Genomic DNA, 22,500 nt, shown 5'->3' on the forward strand with positions numbered 1-22,500 from the left:
CAGTGATCCCTGTTGGCCTGTTCGTGGTTCACCTGTTCCTGATTCGCCTATCACTTATGACTAAGTTACTTATCCCATTCCACCCTTTCCAAGTACACCCATTTACTCAGTGTGTGTATGCAAGTGTGTTTGTGTTTGGGAGGGCTGGGGGTGGAGGAGGCTGAAGAGGAGAAACAGGAATGGTGGGTAGGTGACCCAGGACAAAGGGCAACACTCTCAACAGGCCATTGACTAGGATACAGGGTGGTGATACAATCAAAGAATACGCATGAAACAGGAATAGGTGAAAAAGTACCTGATCCATGTTAGAGAGTGGATGAGGTGAGGGGGGGTGGATGGTTTAGGTTTGCTGTGAATTGGCATTATTGTGTGAGGAGGACAGAGAAAAAAGGCTGACATCAGTATGACATGTCACAGTGGTGATTGACATTTATCAGTGTCAGCTCACTGCTGATGAATCCACTGGCGTGAAGGTTTCCTTGCTCCTTCAGGCTTTTTAGTTTTCATTTTTAATACCATAGACAATTTGGTATTGAGCTTTGACGGCATGGAATTGGAAATTGAGTGGGTGTGTGGGTGGGTAGAAGGGTAGGATGATTGTGATTTGTGTGCATGCACAGCAGTTGAACCAGTAATAACTTCATCAGCCTTCAAACAATCCAAACAATATGAGGAATAGTTTTTTTGTGTGTGTGTGTGTTTTCTTTCTCTTTTTTTTTTAAAGGAATCTTTATTGATGCTTGCAAACAATCTATATAAATCTCCAGAATGCTCTCTACCTTCCCTTGATTTCTAATAACAGATGTGGAAATTTCATAACACCAGGTGTGTGTGTGTGTGTGTGTGTGTGTGTGTGTGTGCAAACATGAGGTGAATTTTAATTAAACTGAAGCACTGACGAAATATTGAATTTATGTAGAATATGCATTTACTGCAGCATCTCATAACTACTTTTGATGGCTCATTTTGACAACTGTTGGTTTCTTTTTTCTTTTCTTTTTAATTTTTTTAATTGTACAAAGAAAAAAGCCAGATGTATGGTACACAAATAAGGACAGCATAAAGAAGCGGAGATGGCATGTACACTGGAATTATGATGGTGTATACCATACATAAAAAGATAATATCTTGTCACTGTGTGAACTAGTGACAGGGTGTTGAGAGGTCCACTGATTGTGTGACAAGGTTAAAGGTTCTGTTGTGTTCTCCAGCCATCAGGGCTCTGAATCCACTGGGTCCAGGGCTCTGTCCTCTCCTCCCAACGTTTTAACCTACCCCACCCAAAATCAGACACCCATTCACCCTGTCAAATGCTGCTGGTGAGTAGATCAGGGGTACAGAGCACACAGGGCCCCCCACCCCACTGAAACAGCCTGGCCCAGGATAACTTACAGGAGCTTCGTTCCATGAGTGGTTCAATCATTGCCGCCTGAATGAAACGTCATCCCCCTGTATTAGCTTGATTTGGCATGTGCGTATTGCTGAGGTGATGATGAATGGTTGTCTGTTCCATTGGCTTGTTAGGGGGTTGTGGCCAGTGATGGAGTGTTTGATGGGGAGGTGTCAGAACAATGATGACATACGTGGGAATAATGCCCCTCCCCGTATTGATTGGCTGAGAGATTATTGCGCAATCAGACGGCGTGGGGACAGAGGGTGTGTGTGCATGATTTAAAGCTGCTTAGGTGCAAAGGTAATGGAAGTTGGCTGGAAGATTCCAGTGTTTTTCATCTGCTTGATTTTCTTGCTTCTTTTGAAGGTGGTTTTATTTGATGCTCATTACGTTTTTAAAAAATGGGGGTGGGTGGGGTCATTTTGTTGTTTTTTTCTTACAGGTATAAACACACACACGCACGCACGCACATATATATATATATATATATATATATATATATATATATAAACAAATGCAGGCAGGAAAAAAAAAGGGTGGCATTCTCAATATATTGATGCGCTCTCCAGGGGGAGAGCAGCCCAAATTTCACACAGGGAAATCTGTTGTGACAAAAAAGAGTAATACAATACAATACAATACAGTACAATACAATATATATATATATATATATATATATATATATATATATATATATATATATATATTGCAGTTGGATTCATTTACAGTTTAGTCTTTTGTGAAAGACTATGATTCTCAAACTGACTGCACTGGTTTTTAGTGCTGCAGCCTTGGGGGCAAGTTGGCCTTTGAGGACCACCCCAGTTCCAACTGTCCGAAAGTCCTGTTGATCGAGAGAGTGGAGACGTACCTTGGGAAGAACACACTCCATTATTATCAAATTCCAGCCTAGATAGTGTGGACAGTAGTTGCCTCCTCTGCTATTCTAATGGTCATCGACAAACATGACTGTCATATGTGTCTGATATGTTTGATTCACCAGAGTGTGTGTGATGTGTGGTTCCAGGTGCGAGAAAGGTTACGTGTGGCATTGGAAAGAGTTCAGCAGCTGGAGGAGGAGCTAGCAACAGCCAATCAGGAGGTAAGGTTGTTTTGGGGTGGGGTTTTTTGTTGTTGTTTTTTATTGATATTGGGTTTTTCATTCAGCATCTCATGCCCACATTTTCTCTCTTTCTCTCTCTAAGGAAAATGAGCTCAGGTCTGGTCATGTCTACTATTCTGTATACTCACATGTATTACAGTTTACATTTTGTGAACCATCCTTATCCAACCTCACACCTTTTTTCTCCTCTCTTCTTACTGTCTTCGCACTGACACATCATTGCATTTCTCTCTTTCTCTCTGTCTGTTTGTGTATTTCTCTCTCTCTCTCTCTCTCTCTCTCTCTCTCTCTCTCTCTCTCTCTCTCTCTCTCTCTCTTTCTCTCTCTCTCTCTCTCTCCCCTCACACACCAATCTGCCCATCTATCTTTTGTCTTTTTCTTCTTCTCTCTGCCCCTCTCTCTCTCTGCCTCACTCTGTCTGTCCTTTCTCTCTGTTCTACCCTTTGTTTGCTGTTCATATATTGACGCTGTTCTTTATAATGGATGTTAACACGGAAGTCCCCCCCCCCCCTTACCCCTGTTGTCACGGGCAGAAAGGCCTAAACAATAAAGACTTCAGACTTCTCTCTCTCTCCTTGATAGGCATTTTATATTGTTCTTTTTGTTTCTAGTGGCTGGAGGCCTATGGAATAAAAATTTGTTCTTGTTCTCTCTTCCCTTCCCCTCCCCCGCACCCCCCTCTCTCTCTGTCTCTGTCTCTGTCTGTCTGTCTGTCTGTCTGTCTCTGTCTGTCTGTCTGTCTCTCTCTCTCTCTCTCTCTCTCTCTCTCTCTCATAAGAAAGTGTGATTGTATGTTTATCCAGAGGAATTTCATTTGATTTTAGGTGGCCTTCCTTAACATTGTCAATGTAATAATTTACTGGAAAGAAAAGGCATAAATCAGCAACTAACCAGCCAACATACCTGTATTTGTGGGATATATGCCAGCTTATTTCTACAAAGCACCTTTCTGTTTTTGTTTATTGTGAAGCAGTGTGGTTCCATATGGGTGTGTTGTTGTTTTGGAGCTTTGTCAGTTTTTTCTGAGTCATTCCATGTGGATATGTTGAGGTTTGGTGTTTTGTTAGTTTTCTCTGTTTCATTCTATGGGGGTGTGTTGAGGTTTGTTTTGTTGTTAATGCAGTTTTCTTTGAGTGGGACTACATGGGTGTGTTGAGGTTTGGTTTGATGTTAATGTCAGTTTTCTTTGAGTGGTTCTATGTGGGTGTGTTGAGGTTTGTTTTGGTGTTAATGTCAGTTTTCTTTGAGTGGTTCTATGTGGGTGTGTTGAGGTTTGTTTTGGTGTTAATGTCAGTTTTCTTTGAGTGATTCTAAGTGGGTGTGTTGAGGTTTGTCAGTTTTCTTTGAGTGGTTCTATGTGGGTGTGTTGAGGTTTGTTTTGGTGTTAATGTCAGTTTTCTTTGAGTGATTCTAATTGGCTGTGTTGAGGTTTGTTTTGGTGTAAATGTCAGTTTTCTTTGAGTGATTCTATGTGGCTGTGTTGAGGTTTGTTTTGGTGTAAATGTCAGTTTTCTTTGAGTGATTCTAATTGGCTGTGTTGAGGTTTGTTTTGGTGTAAATGTCAGTTTTCTTTGAGTGATTCTATGTGGGTGTGTTGAGGTTTGTTTTGATGTTAATGTCAGTTTTCTTTGAGTGATTCTATGTGGGTGTGTTGAGGTTTGTCAGTTTTCTTTGAGTGATTCTATGTGTCTGTGTTGAAGTTTGTTTTGGTGTTAATGTCAGTTTTCTTTGAGTGATTCTAATTGGCTGTGTTGAAGTTTGTTTTGGTGTAAATGTCAGTTTTCTTTGAGTGATTCTATGTGGCTGTGTTGAGGTTTGTTTTGGTGTTAATGTCAGTTTTCTTTGAGTGGTTCTATGTGGGTGTGTTGAGGTTTGTTTTGGTGTAAATGTCAGTTTTCTTTGAGTGGTTCTATGTGGGTGTGTTGAGGTTTGTTTTGGTGTTAATGTCAGTTTTCTTTGAGTGGTTCTATGTGGGTGTGTTGAGGTTTGTTTTGGTGTAAATGTCAGTTTTCTTTGAGTGATTCTATGTGGCTGTGTTGAGGTTTGTTTTGGTGTAAATGTCAGTTTTCTTTGAGTGGTTCTAAGTGGGTGTGTTGAGGTTTGTTTTGGTGTTAATGTCAGTTTTCTTTGAGTGATTCTATGTGGCTGTGTTGAGGTTTGTTTTGGTGTAAATGTCAGTTTTCTTTGAGTGATTCTATGTGGGTGTGTTGAGGTTTGTTTTGATGTTAATGTCAGTTTTCTTTGAGTGGTTCTGAGTGGGTGTGTTGAGGTTTGTTTTGGTGTTAATGTCAGTTTTCTTTGAGTGGTTCTAATTGGGTGTTTTGGGGTTTGTTTTGGTGTTAATGTCAGTTTTCTTTGAGTGGTTCTGAGTGGGTGTGTTGAGGGACAGGCCAGCACAGCGGTGTTGGAATGGGGTGGTGGTGGGGGAAGGGTGGAAATGGTGCTGTGTGCAGCAGTGGCAGCATCAGGAATTAATCAATGGAGACAGGAAGTCACCCCATGGTGGGGACTGCTTTCTGCCCGGCTTCCATCCAACACTGGAAGGGGTGGGGGGATTTGTTCCAATCAGTCGGTGCAGTTTATTGGAACACTTGTCACTGCTCTCTCTCTCTCACTCTGTTTCTGTCTGTCTGCAGCAGAAAAAGACCGATGGTGAGGGAAGAAACATTTACCCAGATTATTGGATTGTGTTGGGGAGATAAATGGAAACGTCCTCTGTACCCTTTGGATGCATTTCAGTCTCTCCCCCCCACCCCTACAACCCCCACTGGAATGGAGAAAGGAAGAATAATGCTTTAAATATTACTGCATAAAAGACTGAAGTTTGTGACTTTGTGTAGCAAACTGAGCAGCACGGTGATTAGACAGCCAGGAAAATGAAGACTGTCAGATAGATGCCACAGCCTGTCAGTTTAAAATTCAGCCACCAGGAAAATGAAGACTGTCAGATAGATGCCACAGCCTGTCAGTTTAAAATTCAGCCAAAGGGCAGAGCAGGTAACACCTTTTCACTGACCAACATGTCCTCTGCAAACATGCTCATTGCCTGCTGTGACAGTCGCTCTGAAAGCACCTCCATGCCAAACCAGAAATAAATCTGAAGATGATGATAATATTCATCTCTCTCCAAATTGTTGACTCTTGACAGAGAGAGTGGTGTGCGTGTGTTTATGTGTGTGTGTGTGTGATAGAAAGATAGAGAGACAGTGCGTTTGTGTGTGTGTGTGTGTGTATGAGAGAGAGAGTGTGTGTGTTTGTGTGTGTATGAGAGAGGGGGAGGTAAAGAAAATGTGTGTGTGTGTGTGTGTGCTGATGTTCTGTTGACAGTAGTTACAGGATATCCCCTGTAGACACAGTGGCACCAATCACCCCTTGTTCCTCCCCCACCCCCACCCCCCCACCCACCCCCTGCCCCCATCTGGCTGTTTTTCTCTGTTTCTTCCTCCCCCCCCCCCCCCCCCCATCTCTCCTCTCTGTCTGTCTGTCTGTCTCTCTCTCTCTGTCAGTGTGGAAAAAAGCATGTTAATTGCTAATCTTCCTTGGTTAAATAAAATTTTGTTGCATTTCTTCACCCCCTCTATTTCGCATTCTCCCTCCCTCTTTCCCCACCTGTGTGTGTGTGTGTGTGCGCTTGTGTGTGCTTGTGTGCGCCTATGCCTGTATGGTAATTGATTCTCACACCTCACTGTCCTCAAACATCAGGAAACTGCTGTTATTGACTATTGATCAGTCCACCCTGTGTAACAACAGCTTCAAACTACCCCCCCTACTGGGTTTTACCCTGGGTCATTATGAGCTACCTTGCCCCCCTCCACTCCCCTCACCATCCCCACCCCACCCTACATGGAAATGACCCCATTTCTATGGGTTTGATCCAGCTAGAGAAGGGGGGTCATTCGGGTCTACCTCACCCCCTCCACTCCCCTCACCATCCCCACCCCACCCTACATGGAAATGACCCCATTTCTATGGGTTTGATCCAGCTAGAGAAGGGGGGTCATTCTGGTCTACCTCACCCCCTCCACTCCCCTCACCATCCCCACCCCACCCTACATGGAAATGACCCCATTTCTATGGGTTTGATCCAGCTAGAGAAGGGGGGTCATTCGGGTCTACCTCACCCCCTCCACTCCCCTCACCATCCCCACCCCACCCTACATGGAAATGACCCCATTTCTATGGGTTTGATCCAGCTAGAGAAGGGGGGTCATTCTGGTCTACCTCGCCCCCCTCCACTCCCCTCACCATCCCCACCCCACCCTACATGGAAATGACCCCATTTCTATGGGTTAAATCCAGCTAGAGAAGGGGGGTCATTCTGGTCTACCTCACCCCCTCCACTCCCCTCACCATCCCCACCCCACCCTACATGGAAATGACCCCATTTCTATGGGTTTGATCCAGCTAGAGAAGGGGGGTCATTCGGGTCTACCCTTTACTGACCCCCACACCCCGTCCGTTGAGATTGAAGCCAAGTTCTACTTTGATAGTGTGTATTGAATGTAAGTGGGCCCCATGAACCAGTGATGGTTTCTTCTGCACAGTCCACCGAAGCCAGGCTTCACACTCTAGGTAGACAACCCCAAAATGTTGTGGGTCCACGGCAGTCCTCAGCAGTGTGCTGGCAAGTCTCCCTACTCATTGTTTGGCATCCACATCTGCCATTGCAGCCGTTGGCCCCATGGAGTCACTTGCAGCCAGCCTGGTTTGACCCACATATTCAGTGTGAGGGAGGGGAACAGGGAACAACTCCAACCAGGGTGGGTCGAATCAGTTCTGAGAAGTTGAGGTTTCCCCCCTGGGGTCATTCCTAGCTGGTCCACATTGACTAGGAGGCTGACTTGGGAGAGCCAGATTTGTCTCCTGTGGGTTGGATACCTAGGAGGTAACAAATAGGCTGCTACACCAGTCATCAAGTCATCAGTTCTCTGTCAGGGGCACTGTGTGGTGATCTTTGTGCCCAGTGGAGGAGTTGGGGGGGGGGGGGGTGTCAGTTCTCTATCACACACACACACACACACACACACACACACACACACACACACACACACACACACACACGTGCACACACACACACTCTCTCTCTCTCTCTCTCTCTCTCTCTCTCACTCACTCTTACAAGCTAACTTGATGCATTTAATGATTAGTTTACTGAAATATAACTTTATAAATGGACATGAATATGCTGAAAGAACTAACATACATTAATAGATTGGCTGAAACTGATGTCATCTGTCTTTCCTTCCTCTCCCTGTCATGCCCCTACCACACCACCCCTCACCCACCCACCCACACCCTCTCTCTCTCTCCCTCTCTCTCTCTCTCTGTGCTATTTGTAATAGATGTAGATTAGCACGGACAGATTGGAAGAATAGGCAATGCCTAAAATCTTAATCCTTGAATAAAAACGTTTTGAGTTCTGAGTTCTCTCTCTCTCTCTCTCTCTCTCTCTCTCTCTCTTTCATTTGCTTGTCCTGCCTGTGGTTTAGGAACCAGGGCTTTAGAATACAAGTTTGTTGTAGGATGTGAATGCAGTGGGGGGGGGGGGGGGGGTCATGTTAGTATTTTGATAACTGAGAACTCCATTTGCAGTCCATGTCTCTCAGGACTGTGAAGGAAGCACCTGCCCCACCCCCCCACCCCCACCCCCCTTCCCTGACCCCAGAAAGTACCCTTGGTCAGTTGGAGGGGGCAGCACAGAGGCCAGTGCCTTACTCTGCCCCCTCCCCCTCCCCCCTTCTGCAGGGCTGTCCCATGCATGACAATCAGGAGGATGTCTGTTGCATAGACACTAGCTGCTGTGTGTGTGTATGTGAGAGAGTGTGTGTGTGTGTGCATGTGTGTGTGTGTGTTTTTTTTGTTTTGTTTTTTGGGTGTTTTTTGGTGTGTTTTTTTTTGGGGGGGGGTGTCTTTATGTGTGTGAGAGAGAGAGATGGTGTATGTGTTATGCATGCATTGAAAATAGGTATTTTTCCAACAAGGTAAAGGAAACACCTCTAATTTAAGTACAAGTGATAGAAATGGCAAAACTGCAGAAATTTGTCATTTTCAGGATAGAAGACTACACATACTGAGGAACATTTTGAGGGGTTGGCTGGTATCTGACTCCACTTCTACCCCCCTCCCCTGATACTGACGATGTCATGTTGCCAGTGTTCTGGTCACCCCCCTTCCCCCAAACCATGGCTGTATATATCTGTACAGATTCATTCATGTATGGATCTAATGTAATACTAATGTAATACACAAATGATTCATTTCATTAACACACACAAATGATTCATTTCATTAACTCATTTCAACCAGCTTCATTTGTCCCTTGCAATGCATGTATATTCACAGTGTCTTAAAAGTCCAACCCTAATTTCATTTCTGTTGTATTATTTGTTTTCTTTGTCTTGGTACATACCAATATGTTTGAATCAACTTACAGTTTACACATGCTGCAGTAATCACTTCAGAACATGCACACCAAAGGTGGCAGCAGTTAATGTCAAAACAAAATTTCACTGAATATTTTTTCTGATTTGACCATTTTTCAGCCTTCATCGCTTGGATATTCCTTGGTCAGGAGTAATGACTTAGTTTTACTTGGGATGAAATGGGTTAAAAACTTAATTCCATTCAGACAGTTACTTAGTTTTACTTGGGATGAAATGGGTTAAAACAACTCCATTCAGACATGCTACTTAGTTTTATTTGGGATGACTTAAGTTCATTCAGACATGCTATAAACATTTGTGCTCCTGCTGTGGCATTATTTCAGGGTGTGTGTGTGTGTGTTTCAGTTGTTCACGTTACGAGAGCAGCAGACTAAATCGCGTCATTCCAGTGGAAGTGTGGACGATGCAAGACTGTCCAAGACGGGGTCTGTGGACAGCACTCAGCTCAGCGAGGGAGACCAACAGTCGGCCGCACAGCTTCACCCCAAGGTATAGTGTGTGTACTGGACAGTGCAGAGATAAGTTCACCTCAAGGTATGGTGTGTGTACTGTACAGTACAGAGATAAGTTCACCTCAAGGTATGGTGTGTGTACTGTACAGTACAGAGATAAGTTCACCTCAAGGTATAGTGTGTGTACTGGACAGTGCAGAGATAAGTTCACCTCAAGGTATGGTGTGTGTACTGTACAGTACAGAGATAAGTTCACCTCAAGGTATGGTGTGTGAACTGTACAGTACAGAGATAAGTTCACCTCAAGGTATGGTGTGTGTACTGTACAGTACAGAGATAAGTTCACCCCAAGGTATGGTGTGTGTACTGTACAGTACAGAGATAAGTTCACCTCAAGGTATGGTGTGTGTACTGGACAGTGCAGAGATAAGTTCACCTCAAGGTATGGTGTGTGTACTGTACAGTACAGAGATAAGTTCACCCCAAGGTATGGTGTGTGTACTGTACAGTGCAGAGATAAGTTTACCCCAAGGTATGGTGTGTGTACTGTACAGTACAGAGATAAGTTCACCTCAAGGTATGGTGTGTGTACTGTACAGTACAGAGATAAGTTCACCCCAAGGTATAGTGTGTGTACTGTACAGTACAGAGATAAGTTCACCCCAAGGTATAGTGTGTGTACTGTACAGTACAGAGATAAGTTCACCTCAAGGTATAGTGTGTGTACTGGACAGTGCAGAGATAAGTTCACCTCAAGGTATGGTGTGTGTACTGTACAGTACAGAGATAAGTTCACCCCAGGGTATAGTGTGTGTACTGTACAGTACAGAGATAAGTTCACCTCAAGGTATGGTGTGTGTACTGTACAGTACAGAGATAAGTTCACCCCAGGGTATAGTGTGTGTACTGGACAGTGCAGAGATAAGTTTACCTCAAGGTATGGTGTGTGTACTGGACAGTGCAGAGATAAGTTCACCCCAAGGTATAGTGTGTGTACTGGACAGTGCAGAGATAAGTTCACCTCAAGGTATGGTGTGTGTACTGTACAGTACAGAGATAAGTTTACCTCAAGGTATGGTGTGTGAACTGTACAGTACAGAGATAAGTTGATCTACTGTACAGTACAGAGATAAGTTCACCTCAAGGTATGGTGTGTGTACTGTACAGTACAGAGATAAGTTCACCCCAAGGTATGGTGTGTGTACTGTACAGTACAGAGATAAGTTCACCTCAAGGTATGGTGTGTGAACTGTACAGTGCAGAGATAAGTTCACCTCAAGGTATGGTGTGTGTACTGTACAGTACAGAGATAAGTTCACCTCAAGGTATGGTGTGTGAACTGTACAGTACAGAGATAAGTTCACCTCAAGGTATGGTGTGTGTACTGTACAGTACAGAGATAAGTTCACCTCAAGGTATGGTGTGTGTACTGTACAGTACAGAGATAAGTTGATGTACTGTACAGTACAGAGAAAAGTTCACCCCAAGGTATGGTGTGTGTACTGTACAGTACAGAGATAAGTTCACCTCAAGGTATGGTGTGTGTACTGTACAGTGCAGAGATAAGTTCACCCCAAGGTATGGTGTGTGTACTGTACAGTACAGAGATAAGTTCACCTCAAGGTATGGTGTGTGAACTGTACAGTACAGAGATAAGTTCACCTCAAGGTATGGTGTGTGTACTGTACAGTGCAGAGATAAGTTCACCCCAAGGTATAGTGTGTGTACTGTACAGTACAGAGATAAGTTCACCTCAAGGTATGGTGTGTGAACTGTACAGTGCAGAGATAAGTTCACCTCAAGGTATGGTGTGTGTACTGTACAGTACAGAGATAAGTTCACCTCAAGGTATAATGTGTGAACTGTACAGTACAGAGATAAGTTCACCTCAAGGTATGGTGTGTGAACTGTACAGTACAGAGATAAGTTGATGTACTGTACAGTACAGAGATAAATTCACCCCAAGGTATGGTGTCTGTGCTGTACAGTACAGAGATAAGTTCACCTCAAGGTATAGTGTGTGAACTGTACAGTACAGAGATAAGTTCACCTCAAGGTATGGTGTGTGTACTGTACAGTACAGAGATAAGTTCACCTCAAGGTATAATGTGTGTACTGTACAGTACAGAGATAAGTTCACCCCAAGGTATGGTGTGTGTACTGTACAGTACAGAGATAAGTTCACCTCAAGGTATGGTGTGTGTACTGTACAGTACAGAGATAAGTTCACCCCAAGGTATGGTGTGTGAACTGTACAGTACAGAGATAAGTTGATGTACTGTACAGTACAGAGATAAGTTCACCTCAAGGTATGGTGTGTGTACTGTACAGTACAGAGATAAGTTCACCTCAAGGTATGGTGTGTGTACTGTACAGTACAGAGATAAGTTCACCTCAAGGTATGGTGTGTGAACTGTACAGTACAGAGATAAGTTCACCCCAAGGTATGGTGTGTGTACTGTACAGTACAGAGATAAGTTGATGTACTGTACAGTACAGAGAAAAGTTCACCCCAAGGTATGGTGTGTGTACTGTACAGTACAGAGATAAGTTGATGTACTGTACAGTACAGAGAAAAGTTCACCCCAAGGTATGGTGTGGGGTCCCTTGTACCATGGATCATAAAGTACTGTAGGGCCACGTGTTGTGCCTGTGACTGACCATTAAAGAAAACAGGATAAGCATCAATCCATAATTCATGTATATTACACCCTGGATAATGTTTGATTGGTCTGGTTCTTTTTTGTTATATTCAATATTTTTCACTGGAATAAAACTTTACATGGACTGAGGAAGACATTGGTGAATAAAGTCTTTGAAACATAGATTTGATTGACTTCTTTACATTATTTTGTGTTCTGTGTGACTGGTTTTTAGAACTGACGTGAAATCAGCCCTGCAGATCAATAATATGATTTAGTTGCTTTGATTTATGTGTATATCTCTAAAACGCAAAGAATTGTTCACTCACATTAGGGGTTATGTCAACAGACATTTGGCCACAAGTATACAACCCATACGTTTTTTGTTCACCCTCGCAAAGAATTTCTTTTTCTGCCAAAAGACAGAAATTATGCAGTATTATTATAGTAATATAGAACAATTATCTGTCATACAGAACAGCAGAATAAGTGACATTAATCTGTTTAATCTTGTAAAATGATAAAACAATAATCTATAATCTGGTAGAATATACAGACAGGTAATTTGTGTACATGGTCACACAGGGTATGATGTACGCTGTTGGTTTAAATCTTACAGTATGATGTTGACTGTTCATCAGTTTCCAACTAAACTCTCAGCTTCTTTTTTTTCTGGCAGGAGATTGCATGCTTGTTACAAATGTGTTCCTTTGTGTCAGTTTGTAGAGAATCCAGGATAAAAAGATACAGACAAAAAGTTCTAAGATGCCAATATGTTTTGTTGTTGTTTTTTTCTTTTCAGCGCCTCTCCAACGGCTCCATTGACCCAGACTCTGACGTGACAAGAGTCATTGAACTTCAGGAAACTGTGGAAAAGCAAAACACAGAACTGACCTCCTCCAGGACACGTGTTCTGGAACTGACCAATCGGTGCACAGAGCTGGAGGAGAGTCTAAGCACAGCACAGAAAGACCTCAGCAAAGCTCAAGAGCAGCTGGTCAAACTGGCCAGAGACCTGAGAGAGGTGGGTAGAGTTTGTATTCCGTTTGATATGTTTTACTGGTTGACTTTTGAATTCAGCCATTGTCAAGTTTGTTATTTGTCGACTGTGGGTTGAGAGACTGTGTGGTGTGAGTGACAGCTTGTCTTTGGATGCGCACATATATTGGAACCAGTGTGATTAATAAAGATGTATTATGTCACAGTAAATGATCAGTTGCTTTACAACTTCATCTCCTTTCAAGCTTTGCACATGTTTTCACTTCACAAACATGTTATTTTTGTTGTTTGTTTAAGTTATGCAGTTCCTGTTTCTCTTTTGTTTGCTGAACATTTCACAGTACAAATGAGAAAGACATTAATGGTGAGGGCCAAGTACATTGTCAGTTATATATACCAGTTCGGGAAATTAAATGTTTCAACATATGTTGTTTATACTGTAGAGTACCCAAAAGTACATAAGCCCAACACATGCATGTGCACACATACACGCATGCACCCACACATGCACACAAGCCACCAACCAGCCAAGCAACCCTCACATGCACCGCGACAAAGTGAAGAAGCAGTAGAGAGGGAGTTTTAGTTTCTCAAGGAGGGGTCATTGCATTCCGACAAATCCATATATGCTACACCGCATCTGCTAGGCAGATGCCTGACAGCAGCATAACCCAAAGCTCTTGTCAGGAATAGAGTGCATGCTTATATATTTTTGTACCTATCAGAGTGGATTTCTTTTTACATGATTTTGCCAGAGGACAATACAATACTCTCCTTGCCATGGGTTCTTTTTCAGTGCGCCAAGTGCGTGCTGCACACAGGACCTCAGTTTAAACTTTATCCGAAAGACTAGACGCTTAGTTTAATTTTCCAGTCAAACTTGGGAGAAATGGTGATAGCAGGATTTGAGCCCAAACCCTCACAGACTCTCTGTATTGGCAGCTGAGCATCTTAACCATTCTGCCACCTTCCTGCACAGGGAAGACTGGCACACTGTGCAGGTGTCAACATGTTCCTTGTGTTGTGTGTTTCAGTCTGTGGCACACTGTACAGTGTCAACATGTTCCCTGTGTTGTGTGTTTCAGTCTGTGGCACACTGTGTAGTGTCAACGTGTTCCCTGTGTTGTGTGTTTCAGTCTGTGACACACTGTGCAGTGTCAACATGTTCCCTGTCTTGTGTGTTTCAGTCTGTGGCACACTGTGCAGTGTCAACATGTTCCCTGTCTTGTGTGTTTCAGTCTGTGGCACACTGTGCAGTGTCAACATGTTCCCTGTGTTGTGTGTTTCAGTCTGTGGCACACTGTGCAGTGTCAACATGTTCCCTGTGTTGTGTGTTTCAGTCTGTGGCACACTGTGTAGGTGTCAACATGTTCCCTGTGTTGTGTGTTTCAGTCTGTGGCACACTGTGCAGTGTCAACATGTTCCCTGTGTTGTGTGTTTCAGTCTGTGGCACACTGTGTAGTGTCAACATGTTCCCTGTGTTGTGTGTTTCAGTCTGTGGCACACTGTGCAGTGTCAACATGTTCCCTGTGTTGTGTGTTTCAGTCTGTGGTACACTGTGTAGGTGTCAACATGTTCCCTGTGTTGTGTGTTTCAGTCTGCGGCACACTGTGTAGGTGTCAACATGTTCCCTGTGTTGTGTGTTTCAGTCTGCGGCACACTGTGTAGGTGTCAACATGTTCCCTGTGTTGTGTGTTTCAGTCTGTGGCACACTGTGTAGGTGTCAACATGTTCCCTGTGTTGTGTGTTTCAGTCTGTGGCACACTGTGCAGTGTCAACATGTTCCCTGTGTTGTGTGTTTCAGTCTGTGGCACACTGTGCAGTGTCAACATGTTCCCTGTGTTGTGTGTTTCAGTCTGTGGCACACTGTGTAGGTGTCAACATGTTCCCTGTGTTGTGTGTTTCAGTCTGTGGCACACTGTGCAGTGTCAACATGTTCCCTGTGTTGTGTGTTTCAGTCTGCGGTACACTGTGTAGGTGTCAACATGTTCCCTGTGTTGTGTGTTTCAGTCTGTGGCACACTGTGCAGTGTCAACATGTTCCCTGTGTTGTGTGTTTCAGTCTGCGGTACACTGTGTAGGTGTCAACATGTTCCCTGTGTTGTGTGTTTCAGTCTGCGGTACACTGTGTAGTGTCAACATGTTCCCTGTGTTGTGTGTTTCAGTCTGTGGCACACTGTGCAGTGTCAACATGTTCCCTGTGTTGTGTGTTTCAGTCTGTGGTACACTGTGCAGTGTCAACATGTTCCCTGTGTTGTGTGTTTCAGTCTGTGGCACACTGTGCAGGTGTCAACATGTTCCCTGTGTTGTGTGTTTCAGTCTCAGGCCCAGAAGGAGGACCAGGAGGAGAGGATCGCTACCCTGGAGAAGAGGTACCTCAACGCCCAGCGGGAGTCCACGTCGGTCCATGACTTCAACGACAAACTGGAGAATGAAGTGGCCATGAAGGACGCTCAGATCAAAGCAGTGAGTGTACAGCTGTTCATGTTGGATGACGTCATTGTTCACATGGACAGTTGTGTGTCTGGCTGTGAGCTGTACAGCTGTTCATGTTGGATGACGTCATTGTTCACATGGACAGTTGTGTGTCTGGCTGTGAGCTGTACAGCTGTTCATGTTGGATGACGTCATTGTTCACATGGACAGTTGTGTGTCTGGTGTTGAGCTGTACAGCTGTTCATGTTGGATGACGTCATTGTTCACATGGACAGTTGTGTGTCTGGTGTTGAGCTGTACAGCTGTTCATGTTGGATGACGTCATTGTTCACATGGACAGTTGTGTGTCTGGCTGTGAGCTGTACAGCTGTTCATGTTGGATGACGTCATTGTTCACATGGACAGTTGTGTGTCTGGTGTTGAGCTGTACAGCTGTTCATGTTGGATGACGTCATTGTTCACATGGACAGTTGTGTGTCTGGCTGTGAGCTGTACAGCTGTTCATGTTGGATGACGTCATTGTTCACATGGACAGTTGTGTGTCTGGTGTTGAGCTGTACAGCTGTTCATGTTGGATGACGTCATTGTCCACATGGACAGTTGTGTGTCTCGTGTTGAGCTGTACAGCTGTTCATGTTGGATGACGTCATTGTTCACATGGACAGTTGTGTGTCTGGTGTTGAGCTGTACAGCTGTTCATGTTGGATGACGTCATTGTTCACATGGACAGTTGTGTGTCTGGCTGTGAGCTGTACAGCTGTTCATGTTGGATGACGTCATTGTCCACATGGACAGTTGTGTGTCTCGTGTTGAGCTGTACAGCTGTTCATGTTGGATGGCGTCATTGTTCACATGGACAGTTGTGTGTCTGGTGTTGAGCTGTACAGCTGTTCATGTTGGATGACGTCATTGTTCACATGGACAGTTGTGTGTCTGGCTGTGAGCTGTACAGCTGTTCATGTTGGATGATGTCATTGTCCACGTGGACAGTTGTGTGTCTCGTGTTGAGCTGTACAGCTGTTCATGTTGGATGATGTCATTGTTCACATGGACAGTTGTGTGTCTGGTGTTGAGCTGTACAGCTGTTCATGTTGGATGACGTCATTGTTCACATGGACAGTTGTGTGTTTGGCTGTGAGCTGTACAGCTGTTCATGTTGGATGACATCATTGTTCACATGGACAGTTGTGTGTCTGGCTGTGAGCTGTACAGCTGTTCATGTTGGATGACGTCATTGTTCACATGGACAGTTGTGTGTCTGGTGTTGAGCTGTACAGCTGTTCATGTTGGATGACGTCATTGTTCACATGGACAGTTGTGTGTCTGGTGTTGAGCTGTACAGCTGTTCATGTTGGATGACGTCATTGTTCACATGGACAGTTGTGTGTCTGGCTGTGAGCTGTACAGCTGTTCATGTTGGATGATGTCATTGTTCACATGGACAGTTGTGTGTCTGGTGTTGAGCTGTACAGCTGTTCATGTTGGATGACGTCATTGTTCACATGGACAGTTGTGTGTTTGGCTGTGAGCTGTACAGCTGTTCATGTTGGATGACGTCATTGTTCACATGGACAGTTGTGTGTCTGGCTGTGAGCTGTACAGCTGTTCATGTTGGATGACGTCATTGTTCACATGGACATTTGTGTGTCTGGTGTTGAGCTGTACAGCTGTTCATGTTGGATGACGTCATTGTTCACATGGACAGTTGTGTGTCTGGCTGTGAGCTGTACAGCTGTTCATGTTGGATGACGTCATTGTTCACATGGACAGTTGTGTGTCTGGCTGTGAGCTGTACAGCTGTTCATGTTGGATGACGTCATTGTTCACATGGACAGTTGTGTGTCTGGCTGTGAGCTGTACAGCTGTTCATGTTGGATGACGTCATTGTTCACGTGGACAGTTGTGTGTCTGGTGTTGGGTTGTACAGCTGTTCATGTTGGATGGATGATGATGATGTTCACATGGACACTTGTGTGCTGAACTCAGGAAAAGTGAACTCTAAACACCACTTGATTCACTGAGATGTATCACAGCACTGTGACCTGGGTCATTTGACAGGGGGGGGTGGGGGTGGAAGGGGAAGTGGGGTGAGAACAGAACGTTTTGAAATGACTTCATTTATAGAAATATCAAGAGAATTACCTTTTCTATTTTCTCACTTTTTTTCTTCTTCTTCTTCTTCTTTCTTTCTTTGCCTCCTTTTCACAAACATTTACCAAGATGACAAAGTTAGAAAAAGCATTATCATTTCTCAGTTTCAAAACAGACACTGTACCAACAGTTGATGCCCACTTGCATCACTTGTAGTCTTGGTGCTGTCATTGGAAGAGAAGATCCACTTCATGACAGAGAAACTGGAGATAATTGTCCTCTGATTAGATGACAGACAGTGTATGGTTTATCAGTGAAATTACGGAGTATTGAAAAGGGGGATAAAGTAGTCTGACCCCATGTCACTGTGCTGCAGTTGGAGGAAGGGAAGATCTGCTCCATGACAAACTGGAGTTGATTGTCTTTGATTGTCCTTTACTCAGAGGACAGAAAGACAAGATATCAATGAAATGAAATGATATACAACCTGAATTCCCAAAAAGGGTTTATAAAGAAGAGTTGGAAGAGATATGTCCCATGACGGAGAAACTGGAGTTGATGGTCCTGTATCTTAGATGACAGACAATATATCATTCAAATTAAATGGTATACCACCAGAATTTCAGAAAAGGGGTACAAAGTAGAGTGTGACCGTGTGTGTGTTAACTGCGTGTGCTTCAGCTGGAGGAGAAGATCCTCCCCATGACACTGGACCTGATGGTCCTATATTTTAGATGACAGACAATATATCAATGAAATGAAATGATATACTATCTGAATTCCCAAAAAGGGGGTGTAAAGAAGAGTCATCCTATGTCAGTGCTGCAGTTGGAAGAGAAGATGATGGGTGCAATTGCCGAGTGGTTAAAGCGTTGGACTTTCAATCTGAGGGTCCTGGATTCAAATCTTGGTAACAGCACCTGGTGGCTAAAGGGTGGAGATTTTTCCAATCTCCCAGGTCAACATATGTGCAGACCTGCTTGTGCCTGAACCCCTTTTGTCTGTATACACATGCAGAAGATCAAATACACATGTTAAAGATCCTGTAATTCATGTCAGCGTTTGGTGGGTTATGGAACAAGATCATACCATGCATGCACACCCCTGAAAACGTATTATGGCTGCCTACATGGTGGGGTAAAGCCCACAAATGTACATACAAGTGAATGTGGGAGCTGTAGCCCATGAACGAAGAAGAAGAAGGAAGAGAAGATCTGCCCCATGACAAACTGGAGTTGATGGTCCTATAGTTTAGATGACAGACAATATATCAATCAAATTAAATGGTATACCATCAGATTTCCCCCAAAGGGGGTACAGAGCAGAGTGTGACCGTGTGTGTGTTAACTGTGTGTGCTTCATCTGGAGAAGATCTGCCCCATGACGGAGAAACTGGACCTGATGGTTCTATATTTTAGACGACAGACACTATATCAGTGAAATGAAATGATATACTGTATACTATAATAAAATATTTTTTTTTTTTTTAAAAGAAGAAGAAAAAAAGGTGGTACAGAGCAGAGTGTGACGGTGTGTGTGTTAACTGTGTGTGCTTCAGCTGGAGGAGAAAATCCGGTCCCTGACGGACAAGCTGGACCTGATGGAGCAGCGGCTGCAGCAGTCGCTGAAGAAGGCGGAGGTGGTGCCCTCCATGGAGGCCGAGCTGCAGCAACGCATGGAGGCCCTGTCCCAGGTCAGTACTGCCCACCCCCACCAGTTCTCTGCCACTTTTCCTCTGGCACTTTTCCTGCACTCCTCTGCCACTCCTCTGGCACTTCTATTCATTACCATGGGGGAGGGGTCCAGGGGGGCCGGGGGGGAGCTCCCAAGTAAACTGATGTCCCTACTGGCACTATGGCGATTTTTGTTTTCTTTTTGTTTTGTTTTGTTTTCTTTTTGTTTTTCCTCTATTTCACTTTGCTTTGGTATGAAGTGATGGGAGGCACAGTGACCATGGCAGAAATGGTCCGGTGTTGGACTTGTGACCCACTGTTGACCAGTGATGAGGGTTCAAGGTCCCCTTTCAGCATGGTGCTGTGTCCTGGGGGAGAAAGGGGGGGAATTTCTGTATTATTTACATTTCTATATTAACCTTATTTGTCTTTTTGTTTCTAAAATATAATTTTCTTTTTCTTTGTAATACTTTGTTTTGGTATGAAGAGACACACTTTGGTTTAAGTGGCCACCCTACCCATGGAACCCAACCGCCCCCAAAATCAGTCAAGACCCATCCTGTATGGCATATTTGTGATGTTTTGGGGGTTTCTTTTGTTTTGTAGTTTTACCCTGATTTGACTTTGTCCAGGTATTAAGACGGGCATTTTGGTTTAGTGGCTCCCGGACTCTGGTGGCAAACTTTTCAGCATTACAGAACTGAGTCACTTCCTCTCATGCAGTACGGATGTTGTTTCTTCTGCTCCAGCTTGACAAAGAACCACCAGCTTTCCATCTGCTTTCTGCTCTTTGTTTTATCTGTGATGGTTGGTGACGATGGTGCCGCTGCTGAGATCTGTTTAGGTCCAGGGCTGTGTGAATGATGTTTTGTCTGTGATGGTTGGTGACGATGGTGCCGCTGCTGAGATCTGTTTAGGTCCAGGGCTGTGTGAATGATGTTTTGTCTGTGATGGTTGGTGACGATGGTGCCGCTGCTGAGATCTGTTTAGGTCCAGGGCTGTGTGAATGATGTTTTGTCTGTGATGGTTGGTGACGATGGTGTCGCTGCTGAGATCTGTTTAGGTCCAGGGCTGTGTGAATGATGTTTTGTCTGTGATGGTTGGTGATGATGGTGCCGCTGCTGAGATCTGTTTAGGTCCAGGGCTGTGTGAATGATGTTTTGTCTGTGATGGTTGGTGATGATGGTGCCGCTGCTGAGATCTGTTTAGGTCCAGGGCTGTGTGAATGATGTTTTGTCTGTGATGGTTGGTGACGATGGTGCCGCTGCTGAGATCTGTTCAGGTCCAGGGCTGTGTGAATGATGTTTTGTCTGTGATGGTTGGTGACGATGGTGCCGCTGCTGAGATCTGTTTAGGTCCAGGGCTGTGTGAATGATGTTTTGTCTGTGATGGTTGGTGACGATGGTGCCGCTGCTGAGATCTGTTTAGGTCCAGGGCTGTGTGAATGAATGACGGAGCTTTTTGTTATTGCTACTTTTCATGTTGTTCTTGCAGCCATGTGACATTAGAGTTGCCATTGATGGCCACTTAACATGGCCTGATAGTTGTCATAGCCAGCGTGGTTACAGCTCTGGATTTTCAGTTTGAGGGTCCTGTGTTTGAATCCTGGCACCATCTGGTGGGTTAAGGGTGGAGGTGTTTCTGATCTCCCAGGTCAGTGTTTGTGCAGACCTGCTAGTGCCTGAACCCCCAACATGCCTGTAAACATGCAGGATATCAAATTCACACGTTAAACGGTCTGTAATCCATGTCAGTGTTCGGTGATGCATTTTTCTTAGGTTGTGAAAGCTGTTTTGAAAAAGAAAAGAGGATGGATGGAGTGGAAATGGTGTTGATGAGCCCTGAGTTCTTACTGAGCAGTGCTGTCAGGGAGTGTGTGGTGATGATGATGATTGTGTGGAGACTGTGGGAGGGCAGTGATGATGATGATTGTGTGGATACTGTGACCTTTGTGTAGAGACAGCATTGGGAGGGCAGTGATGATGATGATTGTGTGGATACTGTGGGAGGGCAGTGATGATGATGATTGTGTGGATTCTGTGGGAGGGCAGTGATGATGATGATTGTGTGGAGACTGTGGGAGGGCAGTGATGATGATGATTGTGTGGAGACTGTGGGAGGGCAGTGATGATGATGATTGTGTGGATTCTGTGGGAGGGCAGTGATGATGATTGTGTAGATACTGTGGGAGGGCAGTGATGATGATGATTGTGTGGATACTGTGGGAGGGCAGTGATGATGATGATTGTGTGGATACTGTGGGAGGGCAGTGATGATGATGATTGTGTAGATACTGTGGGAGGGCAGTGATGATGATGATTGTGTGGATACTGTGGGAGGGCAGTGATGATGATGATTGTGTGGATACTGTGACCTTTGTGTAGAGACAGCATTGGGAGGGCAGTGATGATGATGATTGTGTGGATTCTGTGGGAGGGCAGTGATGACGATGATTGTGTGGATACTGTGACCTTTGTGTAGAGACAGCATTGGGAGGGCAGTGATGATGATGATTGTGTGGATTCTGTGGGAGTGCAGTGATGATGATGATTGTGTGGATTCTGTGACCTTTGTGTAGAGACAGCATTGGGAGGGCAGTGATGATGATGATTGTGTGGATTCTGTGGGAGGGCAGTGATGATGATGATTGTGTGGATACTGTGACCTTTGTGTAGAGACAGCATTGGGAGGGCAGTGATGATGATGATTGTGTGGATTCTGTGGGAGGGCAGTGATGATGATGATTGTGTGGATACTGTGACCTTTGTGTAGAGACAGCATTGGGAGGGCAGTGATGATGATGATTGTGTGGATACTGTGGGAGGGCAGTGATGATGATGATTGTGTGGATTCTGTGGGAGGGCAGTGATGATGATTGTGTGGATTCTGTGGGAGGGCAGTGATGATGATGATTGTGTGGATACTGTGACCTTTGTGTAGAGACAGCATTGGGAGGGCAGTGATGATGATGATTGTGTAGATACTGTGGGAGGGCAGTGATGATGATGATTGTGTGGATTCTGTGGGAGTGCAGTGATGATGATTGTGTGGATACTGTGGGAGGGCAGTGATGATGATGATTGTGTGGATACTGTGACCTTTGTGTAGAGACAGCATTGGGAGGGCAGCCCTGACAAGCAGTTCATGGCAGTGAGTAACATGTGTAACATGTGTCATGCCCTCTCTTCTCTGTCCACTGCTCCACCACCAGCACACCTGAAGCTCCTTGTGTGTGTGTGTACACCAGAC

The 22,500-nt window shown here is 44.5% G+C and overlaps 1 protein-coding gene across 4 annotated transcripts in view; it reads left to right on the forward strand.

Annotated features, from left to right (window-relative positions):
• LOC143301621 (liprin-alpha-1-like) overlaps window positions 1-22,500 on the forward strand; it is a 158,854-nt gene that overhangs the window by 47,770 nt on the left and 88,584 nt on the right. For all 4 annotated transcript variants that reach the window (XM_076616026.1, XM_076616028.1, XM_076616029.1 and 1 more), the window contains exons 4-9: window positions 2,421-2,495; window positions 9,305-9,448; window positions 12,856-13,077; window positions 15,371-15,517; window positions 19,137-19,271; window positions 22,360-22,401. In XM_076616026.1, the coding sequence (XP_076472141.1) occupies window positions 2,421-2,495; window positions 9,305-9,448; window positions 12,856-13,077; window positions 15,371-15,517; window positions 19,137-19,271; window positions 22,360-22,401 (765 nt within the window). The remainder of the gene's footprint in view (window positions 1-2,420; window positions 2,496-9,304; window positions 9,449-12,855; window positions 13,078-15,370; window positions 15,518-19,136; window positions 19,272-22,359; window positions 22,402-22,500) is intronic.

The sequence above is a fragment of the Babylonia areolata genome, chromosome 27, assembly GCF_041734735.1.
Source record: "Babylonia areolata isolate BAREFJ2019XMU chromosome 27, ASM4173473v1, whole genome shotgun sequence".
Classification (NCBI taxonomy): domain Eukaryota; kingdom Metazoa; phylum Mollusca; class Gastropoda; order Neogastropoda; family Buccinidae; genus Babylonia; species Babylonia areolata.